General features: G+C 35.8%; 1 protein-coding gene across 1 annotated transcript; it reads right to left on the bottom strand.

Moving 5' to 3' along the window:
* Positions 1-4,297: 4,297 nt before the first annotated feature.
* On the bottom strand, positions 4,298-25,173 carry LOC100891988 (adhesion G-protein coupled receptor G6). The gene is made up of 13 exons (XM_030984230.1): positions 25,000-25,173; positions 23,942-24,118; positions 20,239-20,497; positions 18,778-18,894; positions 17,688-17,818; positions 16,750-16,902; positions 15,344-15,707; positions 14,519-14,697; positions 11,564-11,725; positions 10,595-10,707; positions 9,377-9,636; positions 8,204-8,273; positions 4,298-6,481 (listed from the first exon to the last, which is right to left on the bottom strand). Exons 1-13 carry the CDS (start codon positions 25,075-25,077, stop codon positions 5,698-5,700), a joined length of 2,847 nt encoding a protein of 948 aa, XP_030840090.1. The 5' UTR covers positions 25,078-25,173; the 3' UTR covers positions 4,298-5,697.
* Between the last annotated feature and the right edge of the window lie 899 nt (positions 25,174-26,072).

Below are 26,072 nucleotides of genomic sequence, written 5' to 3' on the forward strand. Positions count from 1 at the left end.
TTGATATCAAGTTTGCTCTCAGCCAATCAGATGCCATGATTTCAGTAGCTTGTAACAGTAGCTTGTAACTTGTTATTGGTATCAAGTTTCATGAAACAGGGTCCTGTGTGGCATTTTGCGGGGCGCCCTCTCCCGTCATCCTCATGAGGATGAGAAAGATCCATGAATGTTTTTATAAAGGTCTAACAGTATTTAAAGAACTGTATTAAGAGTGACCATCCTGGAGGTGTGATAGCACTCTCTGACATTTTCCTCATACGTACACATCTTCTGGATAGCTTAAAGTCCTCTCCAGGTACTCGGTAAATCATGATTAAGGGCACCAGCGCATCAAATTAGTTTTGAATCCTGAACCTCCTGGTTATTAGACCACTGCTCTATACCACAGAGCCACCGCGCCTCACTTTTATGGATTCATTCAATTATCTCATTCAGGGAGTGTGCAGTATCTTGTAAATAGTAGTATTGGTGAGCGCATCCCCCTTTAAGCTGATAGTGTATACTGTATAGAGACCAAATTTTAAGCTTTTACATGCATCATGAAAGCTGTATTTGATATGTAATAATATTTGTTTGTTTTTTGGTACTATATTGGTACTAAGTTATTAACTCTCTGTGTGGATGTATTATTGTAATATATATATATATATATGTATATACATAAGACAGGGTGCCTCTGTGTCACATATGATGTATTCAAGAAAAAAAAAGTATTGTTGAGCTGCTCAAAAGTACTTTTTTATCGGCAGAATTTGGATAAATGCATATTTAATTGTGTAGAATAAAGGTGAATTCGGTAGATTGTCTATTATGTGTTCATCGGGACTGAAAACACCAGAATACATTCTCGTAACTCATGCAGGTAATGATGGATACCCACTTGCGCATTGAAATTGTGCAATTAATACAATAGTAATATGCTTCATGAAATACCAAAGTCAAAATATACAGACATAACCTCATGTACTGAATTTTATCTCCTTAAAGGTAAAACAGTGAATTATGGGAGGAAACAATATCAAAATCAGGTTTTGACTAACACAATTTTTCTTCATTATAGGAAGGCATTGAATGATTGATTGATTGATTGATTTTAACAAAAGCAGTTTTATTCCACAGTTGTGATAACTATGCAGCCATTTTGCTTGCTGACACAATACTTTCAACTATATTGTAGAAAAGAAAAGAAATTTTGTAGAATTGAGCTACAGAAGAGGAGTATTTAATTTGCAATATGAAGGTTATTCCTGGAAAGTTTTCAAGTGTATATATTTATGATGTACATGTACTTCATGTAAATAGTTGAATATATATTAAAAAATTAGAAGCAATATTTGCACTCCATCTCACAATGTGAGGTGTATTAGAAAGTCTGTTCTGAGCCAGAAGGGCATTAATTCTTTAGTTAAGTATATGAGTTAAAGATAAAGGTGAGTTCTGGTAATGCGATTGCATTGTGAAAGAAAAGGTGTGGAATCGATCAAAAAAGTTGATCATGTAGCATGTAAGTATCGGTGTGTACTGCAAGGTTCTGTCATCAAAATCATAATAAATTTAGCCCAGTCTTGGTAAAGTAACACTATACTATACCTTGATTTCCTTATCTTTCTATGCTCACTTCTCAGCCAGTATACATTTTCTTCCAAAATTGTTTGGCGCATGACATTTGTTAAAATCTTGAACATTAAGTGTAAGTTTCGTTTGATTCTGTGAGAATTCATTTCCTTTTTTTACCAGAACTCAAGTTTACCTTTATAAGCTCTTTTGGCTCCAAACAGCCCAAAACATGAAGAAGAAGAAGAAGAAAAGACAACACATTGGCAGCATTTCACGACACCGTCCTGAGCTCTAGTTAACGGACAACCCATTGAAACGAGAAATAATAAAACATTACACACATTTCAATGGGTTCTTGACAAACCTGTCCTTGCAACGGTTCTGTGAAACATAGCCCTGTCGTGTTGCCCTGCTATGGTTGTGTCAGGAAGCTGTAATGAATGGAGATCCCGTCCAAGAGGCCCCTTTGAAGTCATCCGTGGCACCGCGCGTCTTTTGTTTCCCCTACCGTAATCCCCTTAATCCCCTCCAAAACCTTACAGCTCCCTAGTAGCACTAAGTCCTCCCTTTCCACACGCAGCCAAGCCCAGCGAGCACGGCGGCTTTTGCTTTGCCGGCCCGTACTTTGGGTGAATAGTGGTGCTAACTTGACAACTTCTAGTCCTAAATCAATAAATGCGCAAACATATAACACAATTTCATTTAGTTCTTTAGGAAGATAAACCTTTGGACTACCTTCCTAGCTATGTACAAATTTCGGAAATTTTCGGAAAATGTCAATAATTAGATGAGAAAATCATGATTATGAAAATCTTTCATTCGCTCTAACTCATGATTTCCTTAGTCGATTTCGCTGGTTAAAATGGCCATGTCTTCAGTAGAGCTATCCGAGAACGAAAAACGCATTTGATGACTAATAGAAAGTTGCGTTGGTCATAATGTTGTGAATTCTGCATTTTATATGTTATAGCTAAATACATCTTCCATGAACATGACTTAATTTGTCGGTGCCACGCATGGCTTCAAAGCCCGATGCTTGCATATTTTTGCAAACGAGTGAATAGAGAACTTAGGGAAGCAGATGGCGTTGCGTAACATTTCGTACTATTTGGAATGCCAGAGAGGGACTGTGCATTGATATGGACAGCTGTTGATGGAAATGATGGCTGGAGAGGGTTACATTTCTTTTTGTTAAGCCAGGTTAATCTTGAATAATTTTCCCTCGGAAAATTCTTTCGAGACGGTATCTCCATTCATTACAGCTTCCTGGTTGTGTGTAGTAAACATGTTTATTACAGCAACTTTATTATGCATTGTACCAGTGTATTTAGAATATAGAAGCCAAAAAGAGTTGTCAAAATGTGATTTTTCCAGTGCCAACATTTTTATTTTGTGTTCACAGTGCTTGGCATGATGAAATAGAAAACCGTTGTACAGATATATGTGTGAATGATTGCCTAGTTTTCTAACAATCTTATGTAACAGTGGCATGGAATTTTAATAGAATGTACTGGGGAAAGAACGAGTCACAAACATTTGCTTCTCTTGTCTACAAATATCTAATTGCTAGATTGATTTATCATAGGATGTATTTAAATAAATTGGTTATTGAATAGAGGGCAATTCAAGTGATAGTTTAATCTTGGGTGGTATTGATTACATGCACGAGGGGCGCAGCCAGGAAGGAAATTGGTCATGTTCACGTCACTGAGGGCACTATATTTGGTTTAAATTTGTAATCTTTTGGCTTTATAATGCCTAGATATTCTAATGATCTCATGCATTGTATGGTTAAAGTAAACTTAGAAATTACTTGATGCCATTCGTTAACAATAAACAATTGATTAATTTGTTTACAGGTGTATTATACTATATTAAAAACAATATTCAGTTATATAATATGTGACAGTTTATTGTAATAGCTGTATCAGCTGTTATTTTATCTTTCAGTATGGAAGGTTAAGAACAATATCAACAATTATACATAGCCTAGAATTGATTTGGAATTATGATTTGGAATTAAGGATTAGCTAATTCATAACCAATACAATTGGAAGAAAACAAAAAATGTTGTGTCTCTACTTTTTTGTTTACTATTTGATTGCTGAGAAAACTGAAAGAGATGTGATGTGTGTGTGTGTGTGTGTGTGTGTGTGCCTGCGCATGTGTTTTATACTACTTGGGGATCCTCAAATCAGTTTGAATAGGCCATTTTTGTAATGAAATGAAATTTAATGCACAAATCTTTTTTAAGTGCCTTGTTACAAAATTATATCATTTACCTGTTACTAATTATTGTATTTCAATAGTCCGAATGCATATTGCTTACATTTTTTCCTGTGTTTTTAGGTAAGACAAAAACAATGTTTGTCCTACCTAGCAACAGTTAACTTACTAGTATTCAATTCTGGCTATTGAAATACAATTATTCAATTACATTCAGTTTGATTACAGTAAGAAAAATGGTCTATTGGGAGGATGGGATCATACAAACATCGCTGACAAGTTCGCCAAAAGTCTTTTCATTGAGCCCATCCCACATAATTAAAGAATTCAAATTTTCCACCAATCAAAAAGATCCATGCATTTGATATGGTTAAAAGGCACAAATTGCTGACCAGATTTACTGAAAGAAATTTGAACGAGGGGTGTCACACCTATAATGATAACCTAGGCTATGGTCTTTGGATGAAATAATTGTAAAGGGAGGGAGACGGACAGACAGACAGAAACGCTAAGGTTTTCATAGAAAATTAAAAAGAACTTTATATTCTGCATAACAGACACATGTTTATCTAGACAAAGAAAAGCATAGAGCTCATAAAAAAGATGAATTATCAAATTGATATGAAGGTTTGAGAATAAGATATACCCATTGTACATGAACATGTATGTATCAAAATCTATTTCATATCAAATGAAGCATACGGCTGTAGGCCATGAATATCATTTTGCTATATTTATACAGTCACAAAATGATTATAAAAAAATATAAAAATGTGAATTATCTTGTTTAAACACTATCAATATACATCTATAGCTATGACAGGTAGCTATATAATAAACTACATATAAATTTGTAGGCCGAGTACTTAGGCCGACAGATATAAAAACAGCTGTACATTTGGATAAAGAAAACAATCACTTCATACATGACAATCAGACTAGAATAGTATGAAATTACTTATAATATAGCTATACAGCTTTTCGTATAATAAAAATAAAATGAATTTACCAAGAAATTCCAATTCTCCTGATTGTACACATATACATGTGAGTTCAACTACTGTTGCTACTAACCCGAGTAAAAAATAGATATCTTTTCTAAAAATAAACCCTCTATTAAAAGAGAAAAATAAGTACTGTTAACTTTGATAAAATCACGAACATCTTCTCCTCTGCAGCACTTCTGTACAAACAAAATACAACCGATCAATAAAATGAACAACAGTACTTGAAATTTTCAAATTGAAACAAAAATAGTCTGTAGATTAGCTACCATATTTCAAATATATAATATAAGATATAACATTTATCATTGTATAGACTCATTCCTGGAACTGACCACTACATTTCAGTTTTAATGCATATACCTTCAACTTTCAAATATATTTCAGTTTAAATATTTAATTTTTCTCCCCAAATTACCACGTCTGCCATTACTGGTAGATGTAATTAATAATGGCCACTTTATATAGCACTTACATGTATATCTGCCATGCAGAGCGCTCATGGCACTTAGACATTATTACCCTGGTTACAATTATTATATTATAATTATGGAAGCTGCTAAAGTAATTAGCACTCAAGCATATCAGGTACCCATTTATACCTAGATGGAGAGTAATGAATGTAGGTTAACGTCTTGCTAAAGGACGTTAGTGCTGGGCTGGGATTTGAACCCCGTACCTTGTGATCTATATTCCGGTCAATTATCCACTAGACCACAACACCTATAATTATTTTTTAAAACAAAAACAGAATGATAAATATATTTTTCTTTGATACATAATATGAAATATAGAAGCTGTGTGCAATTGATTTATATTCTCATTATAAGAGAGCACAAGATTTTCACAGACTACACAAGAATAATAGGGAAATGTTAGGGAGAATCAAGTGTGATCTGAAAATTCATTTTCAACTCAATTCAATCTCAGCTTCAACTGCAAATCGATTCGCATGTCCATTTGCTTTCTCATTTCGATCCTTTCCTATTATTGGAGAGGGTGTTAAACTTCCGATAGGCTCTTCATATGCAGAGTAATCCCGGGTCTCGACAGTTCTTAGAGAGGTCATCTCGATTTGTTCCCCACTCTGTTCTGCAGCGGTATTCACACGGCCTTTTCCTTTGCCCATCCTGCGCTGCTCGGTGTCCGACAACGGTATCACCGTCGGGTCAAAGTTCTGCCGCGTGAGGGTGCTGTTCCTCTGCGTGTTGTCCAGGAACTGCTTGGGGGCGTCCACCGGGACGATGTCCGGGTTAGGGTGCCAGTGCGACGCGGAGAAGTACGGCTTGAAGGACCTTGACGTACTGCTCTTCTTTCCTTTCCCAAACACTGCCATCGTGGCAAGTTTCACTTCCTCGTCCAGAATGCAGAGGACGACAGGGAAGGCTAGACCTTGCAAGATGGCGAACACACCAAACAAATTTTGGAGTATCGGTACCAAGTTGTACACGACAAAAAACAGGAGGAACCACGTCGCATAGCACATGATGAATATGAACATCATCCGAATCATGCAACCGCTTGTAAGCCACGCCCAGGGTTTCCTGGCGCCCTCTTGGCTGACCGTCGTGTCAGGTTTCCTTATGTTTCGTTCCGTTTGGATGATGATAACAAATACTCCTATCAAGCACGCCACCATGGGTAGGACGAGAGCAAAGATGAGGGGATAGGGGTTGCTTCTATTCAGGAAGCATCTAGAAACACATAGAATTAATTGATTGATTAATTGATTGATTAATTGATTGATTGATTGATTGATTGAAGGATTTTATCAAACATTATCCATCCTCGCAGTCCAAAGACTGAATTCTCGCTACCCTAAATAGGTACGAAAATCTCGAAATTCGCGAGACGAGGTAATTTTCACTCTCTCGGGTCGTCACTACAACTTCCGGTATAGAGTCCCATCCCGCTGGCGCTAGCGCCTGTGTTCGCTGTGCAGAGTTTTCACGCACGCTAAAATCGATGCCAATTAGTGTAATTGGTACAGATTATAATATGCAATGGAAAGCTTCGGGCAGAATTAGTGACTTTAGCACAAAAGGCCGTTAAACTCTACCGTGAAAGAGAGGGTTGTGATCACGAACGCCTGCACAGGAAGCTGTAATGTCGAAAAGCTATCCCATAATGCAATGCGGATTTCAGGATTTTCCCCGGATCTCGGCAGAATCGCTATTTGGGGTAGCGAGAATTGCAATGGGTACAACAAGTTTACAATGTATATACATGATAAAAGCAATTATACAATAATTATTAAATTATGAATAATTACAAAATAATAATATTATGGTGTAATTCGCGAAGGGTAACCCAATCGGTATTAACATTTTTTCTCTCTGCAAAGGGCCCTGCAATTACTGTTACCGAAGTACTGCAAGATATCCATGAATGATTCAAGTGGGTAAAACACCTTGTCCAAGAATGTAAGCATCATGTAAGGTTTAACAAAAGGTCATACTACAGTGCTCCCATACTAATGGTCTTGTTTTTAGTAAAATGGTTAAAAGACTTGATTAAGTAGTGTATGGATTTATCAGGGTTTTGTAATTTCTTTTGGTTTTATATGAACATCTTAAATAGGGTTTTATGTATTTCAATATCTTTTTTTTAAAACATCTAATATAAAGCCATATTCTATTTATCTCACCTTGCTGGACAGAAATTGAAATAAAGTGTAATTTGGCCAGGAGGGATTAGACCTCCCTGCATGGTCACTGACAGGTGGTTATCTCATCAAATCAGCTCTCAACTAACATAAGAAAAAGGGGACCATGGGGGATCAATGGGCACCGATTAGGCATTGTTTGCTATATAGAGGGCGCAACAAGCTAAACGTAGTGCAGTGGGGCTTTTAAGTAACTAGATTTCTAATAAATTCTGTTCAAAAGAAGTATTACGTTTTTTTGAAAATTATTAGACTAATTGCGATTACCGGAAGGTCATGAGCATGAAGTCCTAATTCAAATAAAACTTCTAGGAAGCTACAAGGTGTACAATAGAGTGGTGAAGTGTGACGTCACAAAAAAATCTAATTTTAGAATTTCGAATTTTTTCCTTCATTTTCCGAAAGAGCATCAAAAATAATGTCCAAATGTAAAAAAAACCAATTGAATATGTTACGTATTGGCTGAGATATGACCACTTGAATAAATATATGCCCTATGGGAACTCAGTGTTATATGCTCTGGTTCCTAATGGCTAGGAGCCACAGCATATAACACTGAGTTCCTATTGGAAATATATTTATTCAGATGGTCATATCTCAGCCAATACTTAACATATTCAATTGTTTTTCAACATTTGGACATTATTTCTGATGCTCTTTCGGAAAATGAAGAAAAAATTGAGAAATTCTAAAATTAGATTTTTTGTGACGTCACAGCTTCGGTACTCTATACCAAATTGTGTAGACTTACTGAGGAGCCGAATTCTTGTAGACTATCTGTGTCGAAGCTACCGTCACACACACAATAACTGTTGGTGCTCCTGGCATGGTCAAAGAGAAAGAACATCAGTTGTATTGGAGAGGACGTAAATGATTGTAAATATTTCATATAGAGATAAGAGTACACTATAAAAACTTGTCCGGTATTATTCTCATCCTTATGTGAAGCATTCATTCATTCTTCATGTGTATAAGGAAAGGTATGTAGTGTATATGCTGATTGCAGGATGCTACAAAGATATATGCATTTATATCCTGCATCAAAAATTTGTTGGCTTTTGATTGGTTGAGAGCTCGTCACGTGACCAAAAATATTTGACCTATTTTTAGAAACTACTATATGAGAGTACTATTTTGGTTTACTATTTGGGAGTTGAAAAAAAAATGTGAATTTTTTTTTTGAATTTAATCAATTTTTTTTTCAAATCTTAATTTAATGAAAACAAAATATTTTAAATCTTTTTAGATAAAAATTGAATTTTTTTTGTTCTAAATATTTTTTTTCCCAAAAATGTTTTTTTTTTTTTCTTCTTTTTTTGATAATTTTTTTATGCAGGATATAAAACAAATATACCATGCCTTCTATTCGAGGTACTGGTTAAACTATAGGCCTCGGTGACTCCAAAAGTACCATTTGCTTTGGGGCTGAGTCACCTCTTGTGCATAGTTTTAACCAGAACCTCTCAAGGCAGTGTATATTTGTATATTACCTGGTAACCAGGGCAACTACATTACTGTTGCAGACAGGCAAAGTGTTTCAGCAACAACATAATGCCTCCGGCTACTTTGCAGCAGAGGCATAAAAACAGACCCAGATTCCCATTTGGGCAAAATACATTAAAGGGAGTGTAGCTTGGCAAATACTGGTTAACACCATTTACGTCTTCTTTTGGACAACGTCTGCACGTAAACGAATGGACTTGATTAACGGTAGTCAGCGACTAAATCTCTACTACATGGTCAGCGTTCGCGAAACAGACCAAAGTTCTCCTCACGCTTCGGTTTCGTGAAGTCTGTAGTCCGTAGTCGTATTATACCTGATTGGCCCCCCGAGTCAGGCCACGGGAAAGACACGTAGTCTCGTCAGGCTACACTCCCTTTAAGATATTCTTGTAACATCCTTTCAACAATTCTTCTTAATTACCCCATGCCGCCGCTAACGTGTACAACGCAAACCGCTTGGAGGCCACTGCCTTCCGCCGGGACGTGTCGTAGAATTTAGCTGTAATGGCTACCGTAGAGCAGGTGCAGATCAATATGAAGCAGTGAAGGATCCCCGCTACGACTGTGCATCCCGTTGTCGAAGAGGGCGCACTTTGCCCAGCAGCGAAGGCCAGGTAGAAGATGGCCACTGGAAGACACAAGGCAGCCTCCATCCTGTAGAGCTGCCTTTTACGAAGTTTTCTTCGGAAAAGAAGTGAAATAATAATAATAATAATAATAATCTTTTTAAAGTCCACTCCAAATTTTATTTAAACCGAAAATGGAAATTCTTTTTGCCCGATTGATTGTGAGCCCGGCAGCCACTGAGCAGCGCCAGATCGACGTTGCTCTATCCCTTATTGTTGAACGCCAAACAAGGTAGCAGCAACTCCCATTTGTTAACGTCTTTTGGTACGACGCGGCCGGGGTTCGAACCCACGACCTCCCGGTTGTGATGCGGACGCTCTACTGACTGAGCCAACACACAGGTAGTGATTAATTAAAATAGGATTGAAAAAAATACATGGGAGCCAATTAGCTGTGAGCTCCAAAAGAGCTCTGTTTAACAAAAATTAAGAAAGTCAACAAAATAGAAGACATTACAATTGCTCTGAGAAAATCACACTTGTCTATCAACAGATCCCAAAAGATCTCCTGTAAACAAAAAAGTACATTTTAAACTGATAAAAAGGAACAATAATATTCCATTTCCCATTCTTATGTTTGAAAACCAATCACAGCAAAAAAAAGTCTTAAATTCACAACTTTATTGTAGGGTTCATCAGGAGTTGTATCTTCTTCGTATTTAATCATTTCATAGTTTTTGCCTCCTACATCTCCTTACGACTGTCATCCCTGCCATATATGGGTATATCTCTCGCTCATTCTCTCTCTGTCTCTCTCCCTCTCTCTCTCTCTTTCTCTCTTGCTCATTCTCTCTCTCTCCTTCTATCTTTTTCTCTTTACCTTTACTGAAACTGCTCTTCTCTTTCGCTTCTAGCCACCTTCTTTTTCCTTCTTCTATTTTTCTCTCTCTCTCTCTCTCTCTCTCTCTCTCTCTCTCTCTCTCTCTCCTTAATTCCTCTTTAATTTTGTCTGTACTTTTCCTCTGCCTCTAGCAGACAGAAGAAACTCCTGGGTTTTTACTCCTTAAACTCACTTGATACAGATGAGCACTAAGAAGCTCAGCAGAGCACCAAGAAACGCCACGATTATTCCAACAAAGACCAGAGCATTAAGTCGAGGATAAACGAGGGGTTCAGCTATTACACCCTATACAGGAGTATAACATTTATCCATCATTGATAAAAAATAAATATTACAACTACATGTACTACTGTAAATGTTTACTGTGCAATTTTCAAACAGATTATAAACAGATTTGCATGAATCCATAAACATAATATTGATCCACAGGAATTTGTATTCAAATAATTTCAAAAACATAAAAAAGGAGAATGTTCCTATAGATAAAGAGGTCTGAATTTTACTTTGCCTTATTTAAACAAGAAAACTTTCGTGTATGCAGCTTTTTGCTTTCTTTCTAAAAATGCTATCCAATACTAAATGGACATGTTACTTCAAGAAACACATTAAACTGAAATTTAGTATTGGTTTTTTTAAATCTTTTTTTATCTGAATGCTAAAAAATGTGTGTGTGTTGCTTGTAAGTGAGTAATTAAGGGGACCAATGTTTTTAAAGTCTTCTCCAAAGGACTTGGTAATGAGGACTTATAACTTACCAAAGGGCACTAACGCAATGACCTGGTGTTGAACCCATGACCTCCTGGTTACGAGACCACTGCTCTACCACTGAGCCATCACGCCTCCCCATTGCCATTGGATTTTTTCTTCATAAAACCTTGAATACTTCTTTTCTTCCATGCATGCAATTCTGCAGTATTTTAAAACTAAAACTGCAAAGAACTGGGCATGGTGGCTTATAACAATGGGACCTTCTGCCTTCTAGATAGGCGCTCAGCATATTAGATTGGAGAAGGGTAGCAATAACATATTATATTATGCAGGGCCCGCTGGAAGAGCAGTTTCATAACTGAATTTGCTACCCTGGGTAAATAAAACGTTATTATTATTATTTATTATTATTTAAAACGTTAATGATTTTTACCTTGATCAGTGCAAACGTGCCTCTGGTTTCACACTGACACACTACAAGGTCCCCATCGAGAATCTCAGCCAGCTGGCAGCCATCTTGGATCCAGTCGCCATGGCCACCATTCATCGTAGCATTCCAGGTGCCACACACAGGAAGTTCCACAGTCTGAATGATCTGGGATGAATCAATAGATAAGAATATTTTTTGTTATTACAGTAACATTGACTTCATTCAGAGAATGCATTTCTGACCATTCAAACCTTAACCCCAAACAAATTACTTTGTAATTTCTATTTTATATATATATTACTTAATAGCTTTGAGTGCTCAAGTAGATAAAGTGTCAGCACAATTGATTTGATATACAAATTTGTTGGCTGTATTCTCAACACTTAAATCAATTTGAAAGAATGCATATTTGCATACTTATTTCATTACTTCCATGTACAGTATGTACATATATATTGTTTTCATGTATCTTTCACATTTAACATGTACATTGTGCAATTCTTTTATGTTTATACTATCTTCCTTTATCGAAGATTGACAATAAAGTGATACAAAATCATTAAGCATTAATTGTTAAACAAAATATACATGTACCATGTGAATTAAATTCTTCTAATGAATACAAAATACAAACATAATGGAATGGAACGGGCAGGATGGAGAAGGGGATAGTTTCATGAAGATTACGATTCATCCAGTTACATTGACAGTACCTGATAGCAATGTTTTCATATACATGTATCAATTACTAGAGGTGCCTAAGAATTACGACCGTTGATCCATGATGTTTCATCAGTTCCTACAGGCTTGATTTATATCACTTCTTACAGCCTCAAATTTATTACATCAAGTCATCAAAAGCAATGAAATAAATTTACTTTCAATTGTGTGTCAAGCAATGGGCTGTTTGAACCAGAAAAAAATATAAAAAAGCTAATGAAATGCTGTGTCAGGAGAAATAGCGAGATTTTTTGTTATTGTTGCTTATTACTCAGTTACATGTATTGTCTACCAAAATCAATTGGTAGATTAAACTGAAGTTATTTTTTTAATTCTGTGAGCACTTTATTATTTCCACTATGACCGCCCTTTAAATCAATATTGGCATATACAGTACTAGAAACTATTTCGATTTTTGAACAAACTGAAATCAAAATTATTTGCAGGTTGAATCCTTGATAAAGTGGATGAAAAACAATTTCTAACCAGACACAAACCCGTATTACATAACCCCCTTTAAAAAATGAACCCCTGCATAACAAGCCTTTTTGTCAGGTCAATGTCTTTTCTGGATTCACCATTTAAAGATAAAGACTAGTTATGGTCAAGCGATTGCATTGTGAAAGAAACGTTGTGGAATCGATCAGAAAAGGTTCATCATCTAGCATACATGTATATGTACTGGTGTGTACAGTACTGCAAGGTTCTGGAATCATCAAAATGATCAGAAATTTGGCCCAGTCTTGGTAAAGTTACAAGCACTGTACACAGAAAGATGTATATGGGACTACGCGACATGTGCGTAATATCTATCAGGTTCAAATAGATATAATAATTTACCAAATATATCAATTAGTAGGCGGTTTCTTGGCAAAATTTGTATGATCACGTATTAGTCAAAACATAATCTTTCACATGATTGGTAATAAGAGCTTCCTTTTCATTTTTTCAGAGAGAGGCGTTTCCAAAACATGTCTTTACCTTTAAATAGTCCTAAATGCCTTGCATCAATGACTTGGCTCTACACTTATCCATTCACCAGTCCCCATTCACTATCATACATTCCATTCCAAAGAGACAATACTGTTTGTGCACACACATGAATAGAGGGCGCACCCATTTGTTGTTGCTCGGCAAGGACGTTTTTGTGTAATGAACTTTCCAAGGTCGCGGCTAAAAAGTGGGCCATCTACCTTTTCTCTCCGTTAATGAAGCATGTCTGACTTTATACGCATGCAGAGAAGCGCATTGTCCATCGTTGATTTGGACATAATACATAATCTTTTGAACAACTGTAATCTGTTGACAATCTAATATTATTTTGTATATTTGGTTCTACATAGTGTCATATTCAAAAATGTTGATTGAGAAACCTACATGTATAAATATGATTAAAAGATGAATAAATATGACAGGTACATTTGATATTGCATATTCTGCAGTGTTGATTTAAACACACACCTTTAAACAAATATTATCTGAAGATGATTAAATATATATGACATTGAATAACATATATTCTGAAGTGGTGATTAGGACACCATACATGTACATGTCTGAACAAATATAATCTGTGAATGAATCAAAATACAACATAGACCTGACTGTTTAAATATTCTGCAGCATGTTTTGGTTTAGACAAAGCATAATTTGAGTATGATTGAGTATGACATGCAGATCATTAATTCTACATAATATTATGTAGTTTTTTTTTATTTGGACACCATAAATATATAAGGCCAGGGACCCGTTTCACAAAGCCTTTTTAGAATGACAAATGACAAAAAACAGTGACAAATCGGCTGATAACCAATCAGAAGCAAGGATTTCAGTAGCTCATAACAAAAACTGTCATTTGTCACTGATGACAAGTTTTGTGAAATGGGGCCCAGGTGGTCGCCGAAGCAACTAGACTGTACATCCTTGGGGGAAAAGAGAATGTAGGTTATAAACAAGTGAAAAAACACACGGGGGGCTCAGGACGAAATAGCCCCTGAAATGCCCAAAAGAGCCCCCCAAAATCAGAAAAGAGCCCCAAAAAATTTGCATAGAGTTCAGTGCAAAACAAATTTTAGAATGTTATTTTCATGCAGGCAAGGTTGAAAAGAAGCCCCCGAAAAATAAATATTATTTTTTTCCCTGTAATATAAACATAACTTTGAGTAATAGTTATATCATAAAGAGATAAATTTGCTCCATTAAATCATTTTTTTCTGAATCAGCAATCTTCCAACTCACCGGTCTACTCGTAGTTGTGACTGTACTCCTAATTTGACCTCCGACCCCTGCCAGGTGAAGTGACATGACCCAGCCATCGGCACCGCCCTGGTTACCTGACTCAGAGGTCGGGGTAATCACAGGCTGAAAGAGTTTGTCCATTGGGTACATGACATACGTGAGACGTACATCAGCCTGGCCTGCAAATGATATGAAATCAAATTTATTACAAAATAAAGTATTGTCATTAATAAAGCGTGCTACATAAATAGGAGCTGTAGGTCAAATTATACTTTTTAACATCTATTTAAGAGAACATTCATCAACTAATAAAGTAGTGCACACACCTCAGGGGTGAAATTTTACAGACATTGAATTGTTATTGTTGTTAAATTCATTTTAACTGTACATGATCAAATACTGAATAACTATTTATACCTACCGGTAATATTTTTGAAAATCAAGTTTTTTTCTTATATGTAATTCAGCATGTGTATTTTATTTTCTATATAACTTAACAAAATTCACCGTAAACTTTCAATCAATATACATTGCATCTTCAATTGTGAATAATTTTGTTAAATGTTCTCTACCTTAAAGTGATTGATGCTCTCAATGTTAAGGAAATTCATATGGCACGGAGAAGAATAAAATACCTATCCTTTAAAAAATTCAACACACCAAATGAGGCTGAGGAGAAAATATATGCCTCAATAATAACCTATTCAACAAAGTACAGCATACTCTTTATATACATGTAAGAAAAGAAAGAAGCTGAAAGTTTAATAACATTGCTTTTACACTGCATGTGCGGGAGACTTGGGTAAAAAGTTTGTGAATGATTACCTGGAGTTGGCAGATCACCAAACTGAAAATGCACGGAAGCAGTTAAATCCTCATCGTACGCCAACAATTGGTTATCGTAAAAATTTAAGCTGCTTCCACTCCCAGAGTTAAGTTGGTCCGATTCGACGCTCAACCCGTACCAGCTAAAATCGATAGTGCCCTCGACCAGTCTCCTGATACCCAGGTTGACGTTGGCCGAGGTGGTCGTGACGTTGAGGCGGTCGCTGAAGTGGGTGATGGAGAGGATCGTCACGAGGGCGCTATTGATGCGAGAGGATGAGAAGTAGAGGGTTTCGGCTTCGATGATGATGGAGGTGTCGACGGCTAGGGCTAGGCTGAGCAACGTGGTCACTTCTTGCAGGACCTACCATAAAATTAGGACCAGGAGGGTGTTTCACAAAGATTATAAGTCGAACTTAACTAAAGTTGGACTTAAAAATTATGGAGAGCCATTCGTAGCCTTATAATGAAATATATTCAAAAGCAAAAATTCAAGTATTTTATACTTTTCATAAATTCCACATCAAGAACATGAAATTCCTCATGATAATAGAAAATATGAATGATTCGCATCAACATTTTATGCCTTCTTAAATAACTTTTACAAAAAATTGCCAAAGATGCTAATGGCTTTCCATAATTGTTAATTCCAACTTAGAGATAAGTTCAACTTAGGATCTCTGTGAAACACCCCCCAGGAATACAATTGATTGTTCAGACAGTCACTAAAAAGGATATCACACACAAAAATAATTTTTACAGTACAGAGAAACCTGTCTATAAAGACCACCCATGGGAGACAAGAAAGGTGGTCTTCATAGGCAGGTGGTCTTTATGTAAAGGTTCCTATGGTACATGTTTCAATGAGAAACCAGTTTCAAGGGAAACAAATAAAGAGGTCTTTGTAGGCAGGTGGTCACTAAACAAGGCTTGACTGTATTTGTTCTTCTTTTTACGATTATTTCTCATATTAGTACATGTTAATACCAATGATAAATCATTGTGAGATAAAAGCGGAATTTTTTCAAGGGTCTGCACTTCATCATATAAAATCGGGTATAATTTTTATTTTTTTTAAATCAAGAAAAAAATATATATATATATATTTTTTGGGGAAAAAAAAATCTAAAAAAGATCGGGAAACCGATTTAAATCGGGTAATGATCAAGCCTGTATTCACAAACGTTACAAGGTTTGCATAATCAAGTATAACCTAATATCTTTATCAGAAACAATTTAATTTTGAATCAACACATTCCCAGTTTATCTTGAGCAAAATATTCATAAGGTCAAAAGATATTTTACAAATATTGAAACCATCTGATTTCCCAAAATGAATGGTGGGGGTAGGGTTTTTCACCCCCCCCCCCCCCTTGTTTCACAGACTCTATGGTAGCCTTTCTTACCTCAGTAGAAACATTTCCTGTTCTTGCTAGTGCTTCCAGTATTTCAGCAACAGCAAGTATGCTGACACTGGTGATCTCATCAGTGTCTCTCAATAAATCAATGGCATTTCTGATGATGATCAGGTTTGGATCATTCTCCCCTCTTTTGGTTATCTGTTTAATAGATCAAAGTGGTAAAGGACATAAGGTAGGGGGGGGGGAATCTAGTTATATTACAGGTACTGTCATTGATTTGAGTGGAGAGGTAGAGGTTGTGGGTTTAAGCCCATTAATAGCCACGGTGCCCTTTGGCAAGATATTAATTTATTATTGCATTCTCAAAACAGGTGTAGAAAGTGGGTAGCTAGTAGATACAATGCACTAGGGGGCTAGTCATGGCTGCCTCTTTGTCATGAAATTGTAGACTCTTAAAATTAAAAAAAAAATATAATGATACATCTCAGGTTATCAACATGTTAAAATGTAGTATACAAATAATGCACTGTTGCAAGTGTGTTAGCGAAAGGCCAGTGCACATTGGTGATAACGCACTGACTAAACTGAGTGCACTGGAACTGCGCTAACACACAAGCGAAACAGTGCATTATTTGTTTTGTAAGACGGGTCGGCAATACTTTCTTACAATATACTCTAGATCTAGAGTATAGATAGAAAGTAGATGTAGATCTAAGTTGGATCTAACTAGCTCTAGGTCTAGAATATTCTAAATCTAGGTCTAGATCTTGAAAATTATGCACAAATTAAATTTGGCTGAATTACACGGGATTACGCGAAAGCGATATCGGCAGGTATTGAGCGAGGGTTATCAATTTTTGATGGGAGATGTTTTGCATGATGGGAAGAACTAATACACGCCCACATGATGTCAATTGACCAATCGGATGGCTTACATTCTAGAATCCATCTTACAATAACCTCTATTGAGACTGGTAACCAACCTGTTCACCAAGCTCAAGCAGCCCTCCTTCCTGTGTGACCGATCCACAGTCAGTACAAGTAAACTGAGCCCAGGCTGCATGGCCAGCCGCATCTCTACTGCAGGTACGGACTGAGACAGAAAGCTCACCAGCTGGATGAGAGAGGGGAGGGAGATGGAGGGAGGGAGGGAGGGAGGGAGGGAGGGAGGGAGAGGGAGGGAGGGAGAGGGAGAGAGGAAGAGAAAGAGATATAGAGAGGGGAGAGAGAATGAGAGAGAGAGAGAGAGAGAGAGAGAGAGAGAGGAGGTACAAGAGTACAAGAAGGGATGGGGAAAGAGAAAGAAAGTGCAGAAGATGACGGAAACAAGAGCAAGCAAGAGAGGGAAAGAGAGAGGGAGAGATCAGTGGAGGGGGAGAGGGGGAGACAGCACGGGAAGTACAAGGTTGCAGAGCAAAGAAAAAAAGATGAGGAAGTACACAAGAATGAAATTTAATATTGGTGTGGAGAAAAATAATATAAAAACAGAAGGAAAGGGGAAAAGGGTTATAAATCATATTTATGTTTTGTGAAACTCAACTTGTATCAGATGAAAAAAAGTGTTGACATTTTCTGTTGAACTGTGTACTTGATTGTACACTAATAACACACCATCCAATTGAATTGCCCATGTTTGGTAATTATAAAGTTGTACAATAAATTACACCAATAAAATTGGTGTACTATACAATTAATAAGGAACATTATATTCAAGATAAATATTTGTCAACAAGTCTTAAGTTTTGTCCCAGTTAAAAACATAATTTGGATTTTTACTTTGGATAATACTTTAAATTTATAATAATATGTTATAGAAATATTAAGTTTCGTTATTATATGTACATATGTAAAAAAACAAAAATTGTTCATATCCTTACGTTTATATGTTCTTTGTTATTCTGTTATTATATTTGGAAAATTGCAGAAATAAACTAATCAAATCAAATCAAATAATCATTAGAGTTAAGAAAAGTTATTTCATTCTGAAATGCTCGCCCCGATGTATTTGTGTCCTGAATGCATGAGGAAGTATACTGGTATATTAACGCTAGGCAATAATCGTGTTAAATTTACCTCTTTCAAAACCAACTGGGCACTTCTCTGTTGTTCCTTGATTGATGCCTACTTCAGTAACATGCCAGGTCAACAGACCTTGGGATGTGTGTATAACTTCTCTCAAGCATACATCCACTGAAAAAAATAAGAAGAAATAAAGATTAGGATAAATAGCTGAATTAATCATCATGGAAATAGATAGTTTCTACAGCTAATCTTGAGCTCTAGTATTTAGATGAGCTCTGGTATGGAAACTTTATTTTGAGAGAAAATTGCTAAGTTTTATTCTGGATTGTTTATGCTGCAGTAGATTGGTTGTTTGAACCAGTGAAATCAAAACAACAAACGCACATCATCTTTGACATAAACCACAACTCCCAATGTTTTCTAAATGTTTTCTATACAATATAATTTTTGTCCTTCACAAAAGTCTAACCTAGCTTTATGTCCCCAAAGTAATTTTAGCAATGATTGTTGCTCCGTACAACCGTGACATGTAATAGCAATTAACCCTTTAGGGACTCGTGATTGATAGTTAATTTTACAGATGATTTCACTTGGTCAATTCCACTGTTTGCACAAATTAGCAGAGAAATACAGAAGGTGAACATTCCCACAATTAATGATGATGTATTATTATTATTATTATTTATTTGTTCATCGTCTCTCCAATGCTATTTAAATGAACATTAGCTTTTATTGTTAGGCTTCCTGAAATAAGTTTCAATCGTTGTTTTTCTGGTTACACCCAGTAGATCCTGCTGGTTTCAAGAATATTTTCTGACTTGGCTTCAATAACAAGCTTGAACACATGATTTTAATCTACTGGATGCAAGCCAACAATAAACAACATTGTGGTACTATTTTACGTAGCATTACATGGCAGTCACATAGCAGATAAATTCATTAGTACCAGGGTATATAACTTCAAAGAAAACTGAATTTGAATCCCGGACCCTGCTCTCTCTTTCTCTCTCTTGCAATATGATTGGGGAAATGCTTGTGCCCTTTTGCATATCGTTCTAATATGATTGCATTTCTAATTTTCTTTGTCTCTTTACATATTTTGAACTATCACTAATAACCTTCAAATAATTTGATGCATAATAACTTCAGGAAGTAGCTGTCATACTTGCACATTAATAACTCCAGCAAACTGTAAATATACCTTCAAAAAGAAATTGCATGGGCTATAACAATCACATTTCAATTGGTCAATGACACAAAGATGTAACTCCATTTTGAGAAAAAGTGGTTTAAAGATAGGGGTCCACTTGAGTTAAGTCTATGTTTCACTAGCCATTGACTTCAATGGGGTGTCGGGTGGAGTTAAGTATTTGTGTTTCCTGGAAAGCCAACATTTTTCTGAACATTTTGATATTAAACACTCATTTAGGCAAAATATGGAGTTACCTCTCTGTGTCACTGAACCCTCGATTTCATGTCTTATGTATCCCACAAAATCAGAATATCACTCACCAGTACTAGGTGTGGTGATGACATAGAAGAGCCTGGAAGTGTCTGCTAGCATGGCAGCCAGCAGGAGGGTGGTCTCCAGGTTATCCACGCCCACTTCATCATTGCTCGTACTGATGATGATATCGGCCAGGAGGGTGATGTCAGCCGGGAGGTTGGATGTCGAGAACGACGGGGACGAGGCGATGGAAGTGAAGCGGACGACCACCACGTCGTAAAGGGTGGGAGAGTCACCACTTGTGGTCACAAAGCGACTCTCGATCTTTAAGAAAAGGAGAAGGAAAAGAGCCGATCATTAACTGGAAATAAAAAATGTGTATTTACTAATATATATGTCAAAAACTATTATTGAGAACACTTGTACATGACCATTGCAATGAGAATAGAATTATAATTTACTTGTATATAAAGCACTTCTTGGTCAAGCTCCCACATATATCAAAGAACTGTTGAATATCAAACTTAATCAATAAAATTGTAACGTGTAGTTCCCGAGACACTTTGTTGCTGCAGATCCAATCTATCAAAACAAAAATAACGCTAGGTGATCAAGCATTTGCTTGTGCAGCCCCAAAACTCTAGAATAACTTGCCATTTGAAGTCAGGAAATCACCATCTGTAAATATCTTTAAATCAAAACTGAAAACACATCTTTTTAATTAACTGTAAATCTAATCTGAGGAGTTTGAACGCAGCATATGTTTGTGGAAGATTTTCACATTTCCAAAATTTAGGAATTATAACCCTACTACCTAAAGGTAACAAACCTCGCAATCTACTTAAAAACTGGCGTCCTATATCTTTGCTCAATGTCCAATATAAGATTCTTTCTAGTTGCATTGTAAACAGAATAAAACCATTGTTAGACGAAAACATACATAAAGATCAGAAAGGCTTTCTGTCCGGTAGATACATCGGAGAAAATATCAGAATAATTTATGACATAATTTCTTATGCAGATCATAAAAATATTCCTGGGATATTACTTTTTATTGACTTTGAAAAGGCGTTCGATTGTGTTTCACATGATTTTCTATGGAATGTATTACATTTCTTTAATTACGGGGATAAAATTATCCAATGGATCAAATTACTATATTCAAATTCTGCTTCAAATGTGTTAATTAACGGTTGTTTAACCTCGCGTTTTAATATTAAAAGGGGTTGCCGACAAGGAGATCCGCTTTCTCCATATTTGTTTCTATTATGTGCAGAAATTTTAGGCATGTTGGTCAGAAAATCCCACAAGATAAAAGGTTTAGTTATAGAAAACAAGGAATATAGAATATTACAATACGCTGATGATACAGTGTTGTGTCTCGATAGTACAGAAAGTTTACATTATGCTCTGGAGCTATTGGAGTTCTTTTCTCAGTATTCAGGTTTAAATCTTAATATAAATAAGACACAGATATTGTGTATCTGTTCCTTGAAAAAAACTGTAAATATTGATTTACATCAGGTTCATGGGACTGACATATCGTTGGTTAACGGGGGATTCATAAGGTATTTTGGAATAGACTTTGGTATTGATTTAGAAAAGCTTCCGGATTTCAACTACGACAGAATATTTGATAAACTAAAAAGGCAAATGATATCTTGGTCGAAACGTAACATTTCTGTTTTTGGTCGCGTGGTCTTGGTGAAATCACTGCTAGTCTCGCAATTTAACCATTTATTTATGTCCATTCCTAACCCTTCTGAACATCTTTTAAAAGCAATAAATGTCTCTTTTTTTAAATTTATTTGGAAAGGGAAACCTGATAAGATTAGCAGAAAACAGATGGTTTGTTCTTACGAAAATGGTGGATTGAAAATGGTTGATGTTGTACAATTTTCTAGAGCTTTGAAACTGACCTGGATTAGAAGAATATTGTTGAACTCATGTGAAGACGTTACCCATTTAATGTACGCTTTCTTACGTCCACTATCATCATTGGAATGGGGTAAAGGTGATATATATTTCACTAAATTATCATTTATGCTAAGAAACTGTTTTTGGAAAGAACTTTTCCAAATACTAGCTTATTTTGTCCGCCAGGTTCAATGTACTACTACTCCTTTTTGGAAAGCTATTTCTATTTGGTATAATTCTGAGATTAAAATTGGAGGAAAGGGTATATTTTTAAAAGAATGGTGTGATAAAGGTATTCGATTTTTAAACTATTTACTAGATGATCAAGGACACATCTTAGCAAGAGAAGAGTGTGAAAAAAAGTTTTCAATCAAAATACAGTTTCTTCATTATTATGCACTCTGTCAAATAATTAAATGCAAATACAAGTCCCAATTGGAAAGTTGTAATATGAAGGTAAATGGACCATTGTGCCCTGCATATATTTCATGCTTGTTGAAAGATGAAAAAGGATGTAGACATATTTATCAAATTATGTTAAAAGAAAAGGATGAACATTTGAATAAATTATGTAATAAATGGCATGCAGATGGTGTATTATTTGATGATAAATATATGCAATATTATTTCAGGGTTATGTTTCGCTGTACAACGCATACAACAGTTCGGTACTTTCAGTACAGACTTTTGAATAAGATACTATATTTGAATAAAGATCTTGTGAAAATTAACATAATTTTAAATAAGAACTGTTCCCTTTGTGGAAGAGAAGAAGAAGATATGGTACACTTTTTTTACTCCTGTAACGTGACCAAATTGATTTGGAGTCGTTTGACTGACTGGTTAACTATTGTAACACGCTGTAGAATAAAACTGTCCTTAATACATGTTTTGTTAGGTTTCATTGAAAAAAGAAATGATGCTTTAAACTGTATAATAATTTGGACTAAACAACAATTATATTTTTCTCGAATACAAAAGTCTGTACCGTCCTTTCGGACAATAAAACAATATATCAAGAATAGTTACACAAATGAGAGGCAAGTTAGTATATTTGCTAACAAAACTGACAAATTCGATAAAAAATGGATAAATTTTGAGAGGATTTTGATCCTTTAATAGGAGTATATTGAATTTCCCATATCATTTTCAGTCATGATGTTGCATTATTATTTAATATTTGTTTTTCTTTCCCTTATCTACATGTATGTTCTGTATATACAGTATTATGGTTGATATTCGTTATGTATATCTTATTATGAAATATTGTATGATATTCATTGGAACATGTGTTCAAATATGTTATCTTGAGATTGATTTTCAATAAATGGCCTGTTGGAGGGTCCAAAAAATGGAAAAAAAAAAAAAAAAAAACTGTAAATCTAAGCATATCAATTAATGTTGGATAGTTTCTGCACTCTATAAATGTATTATTATTATTATTATTATTACTTGGATAAAATCTATCTTTACCTGACTGCAGCTAAGATACAAAGAGCACACACACACACAAATAAGAACAACAAGGTTTATTCACATCTGATCATAAAATGCTATATTGCACACATGCTCTTCTTAGCAATGTATTTTTTTTTTTCTCTCTATTTTTCTAGTAGATTTTCAACTATAAATCCAACATTCAGTTGAATATTCACTGAATACAGTTTGTCTACTCACAAGTGTTTCTTTGAAAATGAAAAAAAAAATATTCACAAAGATTTTAAATCTATTGCATTCCTATTATATACCAAATTTAGTTCCTACATGTACATGCAAGCTAAACTAATGAAAAGAATTTAACCACTTCAAAATCTTTCAAAAGTTTTGTTTATGACTTGTTAATTATCTTACCTCATCTTTGACATCAATGGCAGTGGTTCTATAGAGACTGGTGGATGCATCTTCTAAACTTGACTGGTACTCATATTTACTGGCTAAGGCGATCCTTGTGTAGAACTTGTGGTTATATCGAATTTGGGTCACCGTGACAGTGGTGTTCTTGTCCGTGACATGTGCGCAGGCTGTATCCTGGATTTGATGTTATGAGGAAAAAGGAAAAAAATAAACAATTTTCTATTTTTATATGGTTACAGAAATGTAAATAAAATCCACCTTTCAATGGTGATTGTCACTTGTTAGAGGTGTTGTGATCGAGTGGATACGTCACTGGACTGTCAATCACAAGGTCTGCGGTTCGAGTCCCGCCGCTGCACTAATGTCCTTTGGCAAGACATTGATCTACTGGTACATTTGCCACACTCAACCCAGGTGAGGTAAATGGGTACCTGGTAGGATTATTCCTTGAAATGCACCGTTCGCTGATAACAGCTGCTAAAGCTAAGGCTAGGGTAATAATTTCCAAAGCTCTTTGAAAGCTCATCCTCCTCGCTTGGTTCCTTACGGAACGTTGAGGAGTATCCCAGAAGAAGAAGAGATGTTATTTCATAGCGTATTATGCGCTAGGCCTATACAAGAACTGAATATTATTCTTATTATTAGATGCTTTTCACCAGATTATTGAGACTGAGACGACTGAGAGCGCATTGATTTCTACTCTCTAATTATGTTTTCATTTCCCGCATTGAATTGCACTCTTGCTATGTACAGGTTGATCCGGACTAACTCGGACCCGGGGACAACTCAGCCCGCTGCAAAAACGGTCATGCATAAGCATAAACCTTCAATCACAAGATCAAGAATTTGAAGAAATCTTGTTTGAAATTCAATCAGACTTGTTATGAATTACTTATTCACTTAGTCTTGTCACTTTAGGCTTAATGTCAATGGTTTAGTCGACTAGTACTAGTCTATAGTAAATAATTACAAATTAGCCTCTACAAAAGTAAAATAACTAATAAAATGAATCTAGAGAAGTCTAGACAATTTTTAAAATTTAATAGACTACTTACCAATGAATGAACAGACAATGGAAGGAATAGTAAACAATTCAAGTGAATCAGTAGTCCTAAAATTTTAATCCAATTCATGATTGCCAGGTTGCAAAATTACATTCAGCGTAATTATTCAAGTTCAACAACTCTCATAACTCTGTCGATGTCTCATCAACATTCACATCACTGCACACAAAGGCCCGAATTCACAAAGGAGGTTTAGATTTAACCCAGGCTAAATCTAACCCTGGGTTATTTAGCCCAGGCTAAATCTAACCCACGGTTTAAACCTCGCTCGGTATTCACAAAGCGTGGGTTAGATAACCCATGGTCTAAATCTAACCCACGGTTTAACCCACGGTTTAAGCATGCCTAAGAGAGCAAAAAAATAAACTGAGCATGCGCAGAATTGAAGCATTGAACTGAGCATGCGCGCTCAGTACACTTGGTTACTCCACCTAGTTCACCGTCGTCTGCTAAGTCCAGATTCAGTTGTATTTGGGCTATTACTCTTCGCCTACAAGTAGAGACTGAAAACCGACCGATTCTAAGTTGAGATAAGACTTTAAACCACTATTCACATACTAAAACAGTTCTCTGACAGATGTCCTCAAAATATTACCGAATTTCGCATAAATTACCTCAATAATTCCTCACTATCGTTGTTAATTTATGGCCTATAATCGTCCGACATAATTATGATCAGCTGGGCATCACAACACACTAAACATCGACAGTTTTCGTGGAAGAGTCCACAAAAAACTTCTGTAAACGACCCTTATACCAGAGTGAAAATGTTCTATGATGTAGTGTTCATTTTAGAGCTATATGATCACATTTTCGTTGATTGTTATGATTATTTTAGAGCGTAGGTCACACTTTAGTTTAGCAATTAATCAATCCGAAGTAAGAGTAGACTCGTGTTATATATAGCGTAGACTCCGTAGAGGCAGCGAAAGCGATCGATGACGTTTAGTCCAGAATGTGTTGATGATGTAGAAAGAAAGGGCCGAAAGGTTACGATAAATACTATCTGATAGAAAATACTGGCATTAATGCATAAAATGCATAGATGTATTGAGAAAAAAACC

The sequence above is a fragment of the Strongylocentrotus purpuratus genome, unplaced genomic scaffold (genome assembly GCF_000002235.5).
Source record: "Strongylocentrotus purpuratus isolate Spur 01 unplaced genomic scaffold, Spur_5.0 spur5_scaffold_14, whole genome shotgun sequence".
Lineage (NCBI taxonomy): Eukaryota > Metazoa > Echinodermata > Echinoidea > Camarodonta > Strongylocentrotidae > Strongylocentrotus > Strongylocentrotus purpuratus.